The sequence below is a fragment of the Poecilia formosa genome, unplaced genomic scaffold (assembly GCF_000485575.1).
Source record: "Poecilia formosa unplaced genomic scaffold, Poecilia_formosa-5.1.2 Scaffold718, whole genome shotgun sequence".
NCBI classification, from domain to species: Eukaryota; Metazoa; Chordata; class Actinopteri; order Cyprinodontiformes; family Poeciliidae; genus Poecilia; species Poecilia formosa.
The window spans coordinates 30838-43065 of record NW_006800657.1 but is presented as its reverse complement, the minus strand read 5'-3'; the positions used below and the strand labels follow the sequence as shown (position 1 = coordinate 43065).

Sequence of the window (12228 nt, the reverse complement as noted above, 5' to 3'; positions counted from 1 at the left end):
GTCACAAATACACACAAAGTGTTGGAAACCCGCGTCTGATGACTGACGTTTATCAGGCTTGAGTGACAAAAGTCGACCGATTCTCACAAAAAGGGGTTTTTTATTTATTTTACCATTTTATCTATTTATTTATTTTACCATTTTGTTAGCTACTGAAAGTTACAACCTTGACATGATTATATGAGTTGTTTTACCGATCAGAAGCGACGTGGAAATGAACGGATCCTCTCTGGCTGCAATGCGCGCTCCTGACACAGGGGGCAGAATTTCCCATAAGATCGGTGCTGATACCGGTCCAGTTCCACCATCACAGCTCAAACAGACTGGTCCTGGATCTGCTCTCTGGACGTCATTAGGGTGGGGACATGGCCTTTGAGGAACCGAGCCACTGATTGGTCCGCTGGGGCCGGGTGGCCAATCACAGAGCTGCATGTTGCCACGTGGCAGCCCCGCTGGCCTCAGCAGGAAGAACCGACGGTTAGGCTGGAAGAGAGGAAATAGACCCAAAACAAATAAGTTCCGACCCGGTCCGAGAGAACAGAACAGGAATCGAACGTCAGGGGGAGGACCGAACCGGACCGGAGTGCTGGTTCTGGTACCGGTGATTGTTACAGCCAGGTGAGTTAGCATCATTAGCATCCTGGCTCTGTTAGTATCATCCGGGTCAGAACTAAACGATTGTTGTGGATGGGGTTTTGATGGAGAGGCTCGGTTCTTGAGGAGAACAGAACCAGAACACAGTCCGGTACCAACAGGCCCAGTTTGGTCCCAGCCAGACTCAGGTTCGGTCTATGGAAGCCGGGTCAGCAGTAGGAACTTGAATCAGAACCAGAACCTAGTCATCTGCTGCAGAGGACTGTGGTTAGAATCGGAACCGGATCCAGAACCAGATCCATCCAACAGAGGAAACTGAGTGATTTCATCTCCAAACTGGATCACATGCAGAACCTTCATCCTCAGACAGAGCAGGGTGCCGGTTCTGATGGACCCTGTCCGGTTCTGGACGTCAGGTATCATAAGGTCCGTTCAAACACTTGAGGTTCTGCACCCCACAGAAGTTCTGCAGAACCTGGTTGCTTTGAGCCCAGAACCAGCGGCAGAGTTTTATGTTTTCCAGGCTCATGAATCATTTGGTGGCATCATCAGTAACTAAGTTACCATCAGTCAGAAAAACCTAATCAAATGTTTCTCAAAGTAAATTTGACTTCCTGATTTATTGTCTTGAAATTGGGTCTCTGTCTCTTTAAAAACTCCTGCTGATTTTCAAGCTCCACCTCCAGGAAGTCGTCCCAACATGGCTCCTCTATTAACCCTTTAATGTCTTTACCAGTGTTGCTCTGAACAGCAGCTCCTATAATGAGCTCAGCTGTTTGCTAATTGCTTCTAGCTAGTCTGAAGGAGCTGAGCGGGAGGAGCTGGACCTCAGAGGCGGGGCTAGGCCCACCTAAGCGTTTGAATGGCTGAATGGTTGCCATGGAGATTAAATAATTTCTCAAACATTTAATCGGACCTGGAGTTCTGATGGGTCCGGTTTATATGCAGCTGTTCAGCTCTGGGTCGACAGTTCTGACCGGGTGGGAGGACACAGAACATCTAGCAGGTCTAGTGGACTGGGCAGAGTCACCAGAGACCGGTTCTGATTTGTTTCTCCTCCAGGTCCCCCCAGCAGCCATGAGCGGTGAGCCCGACCCGCTAGTGGCCTGGCCCGACCCGGTTCCCGACCCGCTGGTGGCCCGGCCCGACCCGGTTCCTGACCCGCTGGCTGTGGTGACCCAGCTGAGGGACCTGGCGGCCGACCCGATGAACCGCAGAGCCATCGTCCAGGACCACGGCTGCCTGCCGGGCCTCATCCTGTTCCTGGACCATCCGGACCCTCAGGTGGTCTACTGCGCCCTGCTGGTGAGCCCTCGACCCGGACATTTGGTTTTATTGGCCGGTATCAGGTCGGTTCTGGTTCTGATTGCTGCTCCGGGTCTGCGCAGGCGGTCCGGTACCTGGCAGAGTGCCGAGCCAACAGAGAGAAGCTGAAGACAGAGCTGGGGATGATGCTGAGCCTGCAGAACATCGTGCAGAAGTGAGCGACCTTCCTCCAGAACCGAAGGGACCCGGTTGGGCTCAGTCCGACAGAACCATGTGTGGTAAACACTGCGGTCCTCCCTGCAGGTCCACCACTCCAGGAGAGACCAAGCTGCTGGCCTCAGAGATCTACCAGCTGCTGCAGGCGGTGCCCGGCGCCGACGAGCCGCAGGCGGTCGGGCCGGCGCGTGGCGGCGCGCGGCGCAAGGCCCAGTTCTTCCTGGGATCCAGCAATAAGAGAGCCAAGACAGTGATCCTGCAGATCCACGGCCTGGACGACCCGGTGGGTCCGCAAGCAGACTCTGCTGTCCAGTTCTGGTCCGCTGTAGGGTTCTGATCTGCTGTCCGGTTCTGATCCGCTGCAGGGTCGGCGCAGTCTGTGTGAGGAGGCTCTGCTGAAGATCCGAGGCGTCATCAGCTTCACCTTCCAGATGGCTGTTAAGAGATGCGTTGTTCGGATCCGATCGGACCTGAAAGCTGAGGTGAGGATGGTTCTGTCCGGAATATTCAGGAAGAACCGAAGCTTTTCAGGATAAATGGAAAATACTTCATAAGACATGGAATGATCTGAACCGACCGTTTTCCCTGATCGGTCCTGCTCCCAGAGAGCTTCCTGATGTCTGCCTTGGTTTTCCAGGCTCTGGCGTCGGCCATCGCTGCCACGGAGGTCATGACGGCTCAGCAGGTGGTGAAGGATGAGAACGGAGACGAGGTCAGGTCACCTGCTGCAGTTTCACACTTCCTATCTGATGTGGAGGAAAATATAGTAGAAATTTAGCCGCAATGACAGCCTGAATGTAGCCTTAATGCTAGCTTAGCCCCAGTTAGCTTAGCCTTAATGCTAGCTTAGACTCAGTTAACTTAGCCTTAATGCTAGCTTAGCCACAGTTAACTTAGCCGTAATGCTAGCTTAGACTCAGTTAACTTAGCCTTAATGCTAGCTTAGACTCAGTTAAATTAGCCGTAATGCTAGCTTAGACTCAGTTAACTTAGCCTTAATGCTAGCTTAGACTCAGTTAAATTAGCCGTAATGCTAGCTTAGACTCAGTTAACTTAGCCTTAATGCTAGCTTAGACTTTGTGGGTGAAGAAATAACAATAATTCCTCACATCTGATCATCTTTAATAACTTCTCAGGTTATTTTTTCTGAGTTCCCACAACCTGAAGAACCGGGTCAGCAGTAATCCTGGTGGTTCTGTTTTGTTCTGCAGGTTCTGGTCCATTTCCCGGAGGCCGGTTCTGTATCGGTGGAGCAGAACCTGGACCTGCCGGAGTATCTTCCGGAAGAGGAGAGTCCGTCTCAAGACCCGGACAAGGCGATCAGCCGGGTCGGGTCGGGTCAGGACGGGTCCAGCTGGCTCGGCACTGCCGCCAACTTCCTGTCCCGCTCCTTCTACTGGTGACCCATCAGAACCAGAACCAGCTGCTGGATCAGAACCAGAGTGTCTTACTGAGCGGGACAAACGGGTCAGAACAGAAATCCAGAAGTTTTCTATTTATTGTCCAAACGGCCCAAACCACAGAACTGGAGTTTTAATTGGTTCTGATCAGGAACAGTGACACCAGAACCGGGTCAGAACAACTTCCCTGTTAAGTGTTTAATCCAGACCAAATGTTCTGATCCGGGCTTTCCCACAGCAGCTTTCCGGACCGTCGTCATGTTTACACTTTACCCGACTGGATGCCTTGAAACCAGAACCGACCGGTCCCGGTAAGCTCGGAACCATCTGACCCGACTGGTTCCCCTTGAACGAACGCTAACGGGTCTTAAAGCTGGGAACCAATTTGGGAATCGACAGAGAGGATCCAATTCAGCCGAATTTTTTCCTCAGGAAAACCTCAGATGTTCCCAGCATTCCCAGCATTCCCGGGATCCAACAGAACAAAGACCCGGGTCATTTCCTCCTGATGGATCTCTGATCTCCAGCATTCCTGCTGAGCTGCATACCTGACCATGTGTTCAGTGTTAGCCCCGCCTCCTCCTGCCTCTGTCCAATCACAGGGCTTCAGTCGTGCAGAACTGGATCCCAACACTGGGATCCATCCATAGATTCCCAGTCTGGACTGCTGGAACCAGGCCGTGTGACCATGTCTGCTTCAGAACCACTGGTCCGATTCTGAACAGACCGTTTCTGGTTCTGAACCGGTTTCAATCATTGTGACTGTTAATCTTCATCATCTTCCTCTTCCTCAGTGTGAATAAAATGCTTCAGTCTGAAACTGCCTGGTTTCATTCATGACCCGCTTCATCGGTTCTAGAGCTGAACCAAGCTGCAGCAGGTGAACAGAACCTCCACTGGTTCTGCTGGAACCAGAACCAGACAGTTGGCACCATGAGGTTGAGATTCTGTAGAACCTCCAGACTGACTGGTTCAGAACCGGGTACAGCTCTTATTGTGAAGGTCCCACTTTTATTGTGAAGGGGAGCTCTAATTGTGAAATTTCTGCTCTTATTGTGAAGGGACAACTCTAATTGTGAAGGTCCCGCTCTTATTGTGAAGGGACAACTCTAATTGTGAAGGTCCCGCTCTTATTGTGAAGGGACAACTCTAATTGTGAAGGTCCCTGCCAGCGGCAGCTTCTGCCTCCCTCCGTCGGTCAGAGTTCAGCGTCCCGCCCCGGACCGAAGCGGAACCGAAGCGGAGCCATGTCCTTCCTGCTGCCGCTGCTGATCAGCCTCCTGCTCGGTCTGCTGTTCTGGATCCTCCGCGGCAGAACCAGGTCAGTTCTAACTCTCCGGGCCGATTCGGTTCTGTAACTGGGTTCAGATAGATCAGTTGAATTCAGAACACAGAGAGGAAAAGTTCTGGAGCTCCATGTTTCCCTGACATGGAGACGAGTCCTCAGAGTTCCTGGCTGAGCCGCATGTTCTGATCCGAAACTTTTCTATAAAGCTTTGTGCTTCATCATCACCGTCATCATCATCATCATCTTAAAGGGGAAGTCCCCGCATGGAGCCTGACCGCCATGACTCGGTTAGAGATGAGGAACTGAGTCAGCAGCTAACGGTTCCAGCTGCTCCGCTGCCGGTCCGGACCGGTTCCCCAAGGCTCCTTCCTTGGAACCCAATGGCTCAGGTTGTAGCAGGAAATACAATTGGTTACCATGACGACGCAGATGATACAGAGCACTACATTATGTCACCAGGTGACCTTTGACCCGTCAATCACTGCTCAGAAGAGATAAATATGTGGATGAGTCCAAACTTTCTTCAGCTAAACGGAAACAGAACTGAAGTTATCCCTGGACCTAAAGAGGAACGATCTAGAGCTATAGATCTAGAGTTATAAATCTAGAGCTATAGATCCAAAGTTATAGATCTAGCGCTATAGATCTAGAACCAAAGTTATACATCTAGAGCTATAGATCTAGAGTAAATGCACAGCTCCAGCTGTTCCAGCTGTAAACTAGAGATCAGGCTGACCTCTGACCCTCCAGAGCCACATAAAGCCGGTTCCTCAGTGGACCTTCCTCCAGCTGCAGGACATTCAGGCCCAGAGGACGAAAGTCTCCGACCAGAGAAACTCATCCAGGATTTAGTGCAGCAGGTCAGACTGAGACCAGAAGCTGCAGCTGGAGATCTGACTAGAACCAGGAGGGTAGAGACACCACCCGGTTCTACACCACCTGGTTCTACACCGCCCGGTTCTACACCACCCAGATCTACACCACCTGGTTCTACACCACCTGGTTCTACACCACCTGGTTCTACATGACCCGGTTCTACATGACCCGGTTCTACATGACCCGGTTCTACACCACCTGGTTCTACACCACCTGGTTCTACATGACCCGGTTCTACACCCCCTGGTTCTACATGACCCGGTTCTACACCACCTGGTTCTACACCACCTGGTTCTACATGATCCGGTTCTACACCCCCTGGTTCTACATGACCCGGTTCTATACCACCCGGTTCTACACCACCCGGTTCTACATCATATAGTTCTACACCACCTGGATCTACACCACCTGGTTCTACACCGCCCGGTTCTACATCACCTGGTTCTACACCACCCAGTTCTTCAGTCCTTTAGCAGTAGTTCACTCGGGAATCTGCGGGGCGTGTCCGGTCCTGTTCCTGCTCTGGATCGGGTCTCACTACCTGCTCTGTAACAACCACAAAACCCAAAGAAGTGTTGATCCAGAACTGCTGGATCTGGATCTCAAAGGAACAGTTGAAACACTGGATCAGAATCAGAACCTGGGCTGTGTTTGACGTTGAGCAGCAGAGAGCTGAAGCTGAAGCTGCAGCATTGGAGAAACAGGAAAGGTGTTGGCTTTCCGATGGGATCAGAGGAGGATGAAGGGTGGAGCCACTCTGTCCCAGTTCCAGCAGCAGAACTCCAAAAAGAAGTCGAGAGTTCACGCAGTGACTTGTTACCGTGAGAGGAGACAGCCGCTGCAGCCTGCTGTCTCCTCCCACGCTGCTCTGGGCTCGCATCCAACCATGGTCTAATTCAGAGGAATGATCTGGGAATGTTTGGTTGCAGGAAACCAGGCGAGCCGCCACTGGTGAAAGGCTGGATCCCCTTCGTCGGGAAGGCTCTGGACTTCGGGAAGGACGCTCACAAGTTTCTGGAGGAACATAGGAGGAAGCATGGGGACGTGTTCACGGTCCAGATCGCAGGTGGGTTCTGAAGCTGCTGGACGGAGGGAAAACTCGATCCATGATGACCCACCGTGGATCATCATGGATCATGGTTTCTGTCTATTTAAAGACATATTTTTTTAAATATACAGTACCTCCACAAACCCCTTTGGGAAAGTGACCCCAATGTTGAAGACCTCTGGTCTAGATTGTTCCAGATGGGTCCCATAGCACAACCTCACTCAGTTTCACCAGAACCCAGTCAGGAGCTGAAAGGTGGAGGGTTCTGAGATGCTAACCAAGAACTTCTGTCTCCTGCAGGTAAATTCATGACCTTCATCATGGACCCCCTGCTGTACCCCAGTATCATCAAGCAGGGCCGGCAGCTGGACTTCCATGAGTTCACCGATAAGGTGGCTCCTCTAACCTTCGGCTACCCTCCCGTCCTCGGCACCACCTTCCCCGGCCTCTGGGAGCAGATTAAGCGCTCCTTCCAGCTGCTGCAGGGGGACCACTTGGCACCTCTGACAGAGAGCATGATGGGTAACCTGATGCTGGTGTTCCGTCAGGACCACCTGAATGGGGCCGGCGACTGGAGGAGAGGCAGCCTGTACGAGTTCTGCTGCTCTGTCATGTTTGAGGCCACCTTCCTGACTATCTATGGCAGACCAGTGACTGGCATCCGCCACGGAGGGATGGACCGTCTGAGGGATGACTTCCACAAGTTTGACAACATGTTCCCGTTCCTCATTGCTCAGATTCCCATCTGGCTGCTGGGGCGGACCCTGGCCATCCGCCAGAAGCTGATCTCCTACTTCCTGCCACAGCACATGTCCCAGTGGACCAACAATTCCCAGTTCATCCGGAGAAGAGCGGAGCTGTTTGAGCAGCAGGACAAGCTGAAGGACGTCGATAAAGCTGGTAGATGATCCGGAGGATGATGCTGGCCCGATAAATGATATCAATGACATCCAGAACCTCAGGAGGCTCTGGGTTTCTGTAGAACAGCCTCCCTGGGTTCCAGACAGACTAGATTTGTGGTTCTGGAGGACCTTTCAGCTGGTTTGTCTCAGTTCTTTGTGTCTTCTGTCCTCCAGCTCATCACTTTGCTATCCTGTGGGCGTCAGTGGGCAACACGCTTCCTGCTACCTTCTGGGCCGCCTACTTCCTGGTGAGTCAGGTGGAGGCGTTGAAGGTGGTCCGCCAGGAGATCGTTGACGTCCTGCGGGACAGTGGTGTGGACTTCAGCACCAGCAGCGACGTCATGCTCAGCAAAGAGCAGCTGGACAAGCTTATCTTTCTGGGTACGTTCCAATTCACGTTCAGGTCAGTGGTGAAGCGGGTCGATAACGGGCCATCTCCATCCTCAGAGAGTGCCATCAGTGAGAGCCTCCGCCTGTCCTCGGCCTCCATGAACATCCGGGTGGCCCAGGAGGACTTCAGTCTGCGGCTGGACTCCAACCGATCAGTGGGCGTCAGGAAGGGAGACGTCATCGCCCTGTACCCTCAGAGTCTGCACCTGGACCCTGAGGTCTACGAGGACCCACAGGTACGGGATCAGAGGTCACCTTAAAACCCCGCCCCATGCAGTGCATCACCCAAGGTCTTCCTCTTCTGGATGAAGATATCGGCCTACCTAAGTACTAGTGCTGTGCACTTCAACTCTGTAAGAACATCAGAACATTATAAATGTTTCATCAGCACATTGGGCTCATGTGATTCCTGCTCCAGAAAGGTGAAGGTCTCTGGACATCCTGAAGGTAAACAGCAACCAGTCAGGAAGACGGACACTGATGAGACGCCCTGCAACTCAGAACCACGATTGTCTGCAATTTACCAACATCTGGAAACACACTGGAATATATTCTGAATTAATTCTGACATTTTTAAGTTATTTGCAACACCCTGACTAACATTAGCTCTTGTATATTCGGCACTATTACAAGTTTTATTGTAGTTTCATATAAAAATCATCATTAGTTCACCTGCACCATCTGAGCCACCTGCTTTCCTCCCCTGCAAGGCGGAGTTCAGCTCCTCCTCACCACATCGCATCATTCCTCCTGCGGTGCATTTTCTTGAAGCCTCAAAAATCACAACCAGGCTATAAAAAATAGCTCAGCTGTCTCTTCTTCTTTTGTCTCACAAAAACAACAACTAAGGTTAGTTCGCATGTAACGAAGCTCTGCCCCCCCACAGCCAGGAGTGGCACCCTGCTACAGAGCCGAGACGGCCGGTGGAACGCCGAGCCGGGCCGGGCCGCTGAAGTAGAACCAGTGGAAAAGGGGCAACAGTATCATCTATACATAAAGAGAAACATTTCCAGCCAGTCCATTGTCCCCACAGCTACAGGTCTACCCAGCTAAGCTACCCATGGGGATTTCTGTGGGTTCCTCTGGAAAGTCCTTCTGACGGTTAGCAGAACTGGACCTCTGCTGGTTCTGTCAGATGTTTCGGGTCTCAAAGCGTTCCTCAGTTCTCTGACCGGTGGAGCCTTTCAGAGATGGAACACCTTCCAGAACCAGAACCAGAGGCGGTCCAATTGTGTTTGGATCACACTGACCTGGATCTGACTCTTCAGAACCATGGATCTGTTTAAAGAGTCTACTTGGCTCAGAACCAGAACCTTGACCTTAAATTCAGAGAGTCCAGCAGACAGACTGGACCTGGTGTCCTCCTGAAGTTCTAACAGAACCTGAGAACAGAACCGAGTCCTTGTCTTCTTCTGACCCATCTTCCTCGTGTCTCTGCAGACGTTCCGGTTCGACCGCTTTGTGCAGGACGGCAGAGAGAAGACGGACTTCTCCAAAGACGGACAGAAGCTGCGCTACTACCTGATGCCGTTCGGCTCCGGATCGTCCATGTGTCCTGGACGATACTTTGCCATCAACGAGATCAAGCAGTTTGTCTGTCTGCTGCTGCTGTACTTCGACCTGCAGCTGGAGGACGGGCAGAACCGACCCGGTCTGGACCCGAGCCGAGCCGGTCTGGGAATCCTGCTGCCCTCCTCGGATGTCCGGTTCCGGTACAGACTGCGGTCTGTGTGACCCAAAGCGGCGCTAAAGTCCAGATGTCTTGTTCCCTCTGAAGGTTCTCAGGGTCTGGACTCAGTCCGGAGGTTTGGGTTCTGGTTGGGTCTGTGACCCGTCCAGAACCTCCAAGCTGGAATGTGATGGATCCTGATTCTTTCGTTCAGTGTAGACCTGTTAGGAGCACCAGAACCTGAACTCTACTCTTCCTTTAACCCAGTCAGAGTTGCACTGACGACGTCCTGAACCGTCTGTCCATCCATCTCCGGTCTCTCCCAGGTTGTCCTCCGTAATCCCTCTCAGGATCAGGTCAGGTTTGACATTCCTGAACTGTTCCCTGTCCAACATGGCGTCCACAGTGGGTCCCTGTCTACAAGTTGCTACTACAGGTGTCCTCATGTCCAGTCCTTCATGGACGACCTGTCTCCAGTCCAACATGCCTGGTCCACCTCCTCAGTGTCCAGCCCAGTTCGGTCCAGAGATGACCTCATTATTGGACTCGGGTGCTGAAACAGAGACACGTCCAGAAGCTATTGGACACGAGGACACCTCGGGTACACCTGGAGGACTGTGACGGCGCTGCAGCAGAGATCCTACTGGTCAGAGGGAGCAACTGCTAACAGCGCCTCCTGCTGGTCAAGCTGCAGAACTGTCCCAGATTAAAACTGGTTCTGATCCGATTTGTTCTGTAATTTTATCCACAGTAGGAATTTATTTTCTGTCTCATGTTTTATTAACCTTAATCCTTATTTTAATTCAGTGTTCAATATTAAACTGTATGTTCTATGCTGTTGTTTTACCTTCATGTTTTATTAGGCTGTGGTTCTTATTGATTTGGGTCGGAACAGACCCAGATCTTCTTCACCTTCCTGTTTCTTCCAAATAAAAACTTTTAAATATTAGTTTATAAATTATTCATTAAATTACATATTTGGTCAGTTTGGGACTTGGACTTGTTGAAAATTGGACCGGGTCCACATTGGATCACTTCAGTGAAACCGGCTTTATCTTCGTGTTCCGGGTTCTGCTCCACTCCAATACCGGAGCGGCCCAAGTCACCCCTCGACTCTGCGTTGTGTTTTTTAATGAAGAGAACATACCGGCTCAGCTTCACTCAGCACACTGCATTACGTTAGCATTTAGCTTTAGCACGTAGGATGTTTTATAGTAATCAGTGTTTCTCCACCTGGTCCTCAGCCCCCCTGCTCTGCATGTTCTAGATGAGCCTCTATTCCAGAACAGCTGATTTAAATGATTGCATGACCATCAAGAGCTGCAGATCCTGTTAATCACCCAGAGATACAATTCAGGTGTGGCAGAAGGGAAACACCTGAAACATGCAGGACAGGAGGCCTGAGGACCAGGGTGGAGAAACACTGCATTAAAGAAACTAAAAGTACAAAAGTTGGACCCAAGAAAACATCTTGTAAGTATTAATTACTCTCCAGTTAATAAAAATGATGTTTTATGTTGTGCTAACGTTTTTCTATGCTGTGCTGAAAAATGCACTGCAGCTTTCACTGAGTTCAGGGCCAGCAGCAGATAACCAGCTGCCCAAGTAAAATAAAGTATTCTTTAGTATACTAAATTTTAACATACTTTGATTGATGTACTTAAACTGTACTACTTTGGAACAACTAATTTTGTACTCAGTATACTTCAGTAGTATTTAAATAGTATTAAATTACAACTTTTAGTATACTTAGTATACTTCACCATACCTTTTTGGAACAACTTCAAGTTGTACTTGGTATACTTAAAGTATACTTTAAATGTAATATTCAACAGCTTCATTTTTATATTGAGTGTACCAATTCTGTCATAGAATTATATTAGAAATATACTTTTAATATATTTTAAATATACTAATATATAAGTAATGTATTTAAATTACACTTAATTTTTATTTTGATTTACTGCTATTGCTAATAAAGTACAATTTTAATTACTCATAAGTCTTTATTCATACTTTGTACATTACATGCATAACTACACTGCAGTACTTACATTGATTTAGGCTACAATTACATGGAAAGATTAATTACACAATGATGTAATTCAAATACTTTGTTTTATTACCGACATTTTAAAATTGTCCAATTTTACTCACAACTTCATGAACTTTACATAAATGATCAGTTTACACATCTAAAGTGAACATAATGAACATGAAAATTTAAGTGTGACAATAAAACATGACAGTGAGGATCAACGACAGAACATTCCTGTTCACTGCACCTACAGAAACCTGCAAAAAAGAACAACAGAGCAATTAAACATAGAAAGCATTTGTATTTAAAGAGAACAGAAAAACAGCAAATAAAAAATACTTACAATTTCAAGACGTTGTGGACTCGCCATGTATGTGACATCATCAGAACTGATGATGATGATGACTGGGACCCGATGCCTCGGGTGGAAAAACATGTCTGGGTGTCTTTACCTGTTTATGTTAGAAGTAGAAAAAAATAGTCAGCAATATCATAGAATCAGCTGATGCTGGCATTAACTATGAAGCTGTTTTAAGTGTGG

General features: G+C 49.5%; 2 protein-coding genes and 1 long non-coding RNA gene across 5 annotated transcripts; 2 read left to right on the top strand and 1 right to left on the bottom strand.

Moving 5' to 3' along the window:
* Positions 1 to 213: 213 nt before the first annotated feature.
* LOC103131103 (armadillo repeat-containing protein 1-like) lies at positions 214 to 4296 on the top strand. 3 transcript variants are annotated; one of them, XM_016666390.1, is made up of 7 exons: positions 214 to 618; positions 1657 to 1899; positions 1983 to 2074; positions 2164 to 2359; positions 2406 to 2558; positions 2714 to 2788; positions 3288 to 4296. In XM_016666390.1, the coding sequence occupies exons 2-7, from the start codon at positions 1672 to 1674 to the stop codon at positions 3477 to 3479; spliced, it is 936 nt and encodes a 311-aa protein (XP_016521876.1). In that variant the 5' UTR covers positions 214 to 618; positions 1657 to 1671; the 3' UTR covers positions 3480 to 4296. The 3 variants fall into 3 exon arrangements, with proteins under 3 accessions (XP_016521876.1, XP_016521877.1, XP_007542734.1); XM_016666391.1 differs by having other exon boundaries at positions 215 to 618; positions 2424 to 2558; XM_007542672.2 differs by having other exon boundaries at positions 216 to 618; positions 2442 to 2558.
* Positions 4297 to 4404: 108 nt separating this feature from the next.
* cyp7b1 (cytochrome P450, family 7, subfamily B, polypeptide 1) lies at positions 4405 to 10598 on the top strand. Its single transcript, XM_007542671.2, has 6 exons — positions 4405 to 4797; positions 6570 to 6706; positions 6989 to 7588; positions 7765 to 7971; positions 8038 to 8216; positions 9421 to 10598. Exons 1-6 carry the CDS (start codon positions 4724 to 4726, stop codon positions 9712 to 9714), a joined length of 1491 nt encoding a protein of 496 aa, XP_007542733.1. The 5' UTR covers positions 4405 to 4723; the 3' UTR covers positions 9715 to 10598.
* Positions 10599 to 11750: 1152 nt separating this feature from the next.
* LOC107834679 (uncharacterized) lies at positions 11751 to 12195 on the bottom strand. The gene is made up of 2 exons (XR_001660490.1): positions 12031 to 12195; positions 11751 to 11944 (listed from the first exon to the last, which is right to left on the bottom strand). It is a non-coding gene; the product is annotated as an uncharacterized LOC107834679 (long non-coding RNA).
* Between the last annotated feature and the right edge of the window lie 33 nt (positions 12196 to 12228).

What these genes read in the sequence shown, in the direction of transcription:
- LOC103131103 (XM_016666390.1), top strand. Translation starts at nt 1,672, where the DNA reads ATGAGCGGTGAGCCCGACCCGCTAGTGGCCTGGCCCGACCCGGTTCCC. An exon ending in CTGCAGAACATCGTGCAGAA is followed by an intron (nt 2,075 to 2,163) that starts GTGAGCGACCTT and finishes TCCTCCCTGCAG; the next exon opens with GTCCACCACTCCAGGAGAGA. An exon ending in AGGATGAGAACGGAGACGAG is followed by an intron (nt 2,789 to 3,287) that starts GTCAGGTCACCT and finishes TTTGTTCTGCAG; the next exon opens with GTTCTGGTCCATTTCCCGGA.
- cyp7b1 (XM_007542671.2), top strand. Translation starts at nt 4,724, where the DNA reads ATGTCCTTCCTGCTGCCGCTGCTGATCAGCCTCCTGCTCGGTCTGCTG. An exon ending in ATCCTCCGCGGCAGAACCAG is followed by an intron (nt 4,798 to 6,569) that starts GTCAGTTCTAAC and finishes GTTTGGTTGCAG; the next exon opens with GAAACCAGGCGAGCCGCCAC. An exon ending in AGGTCTACGAGGACCCACAG is followed by an intron (nt 8,217 to 9,420) that starts GTACGGGATCAG and finishes GTGTCTCTGCAG; the next exon opens with ACGTTCCGGTTCGACCGCTT.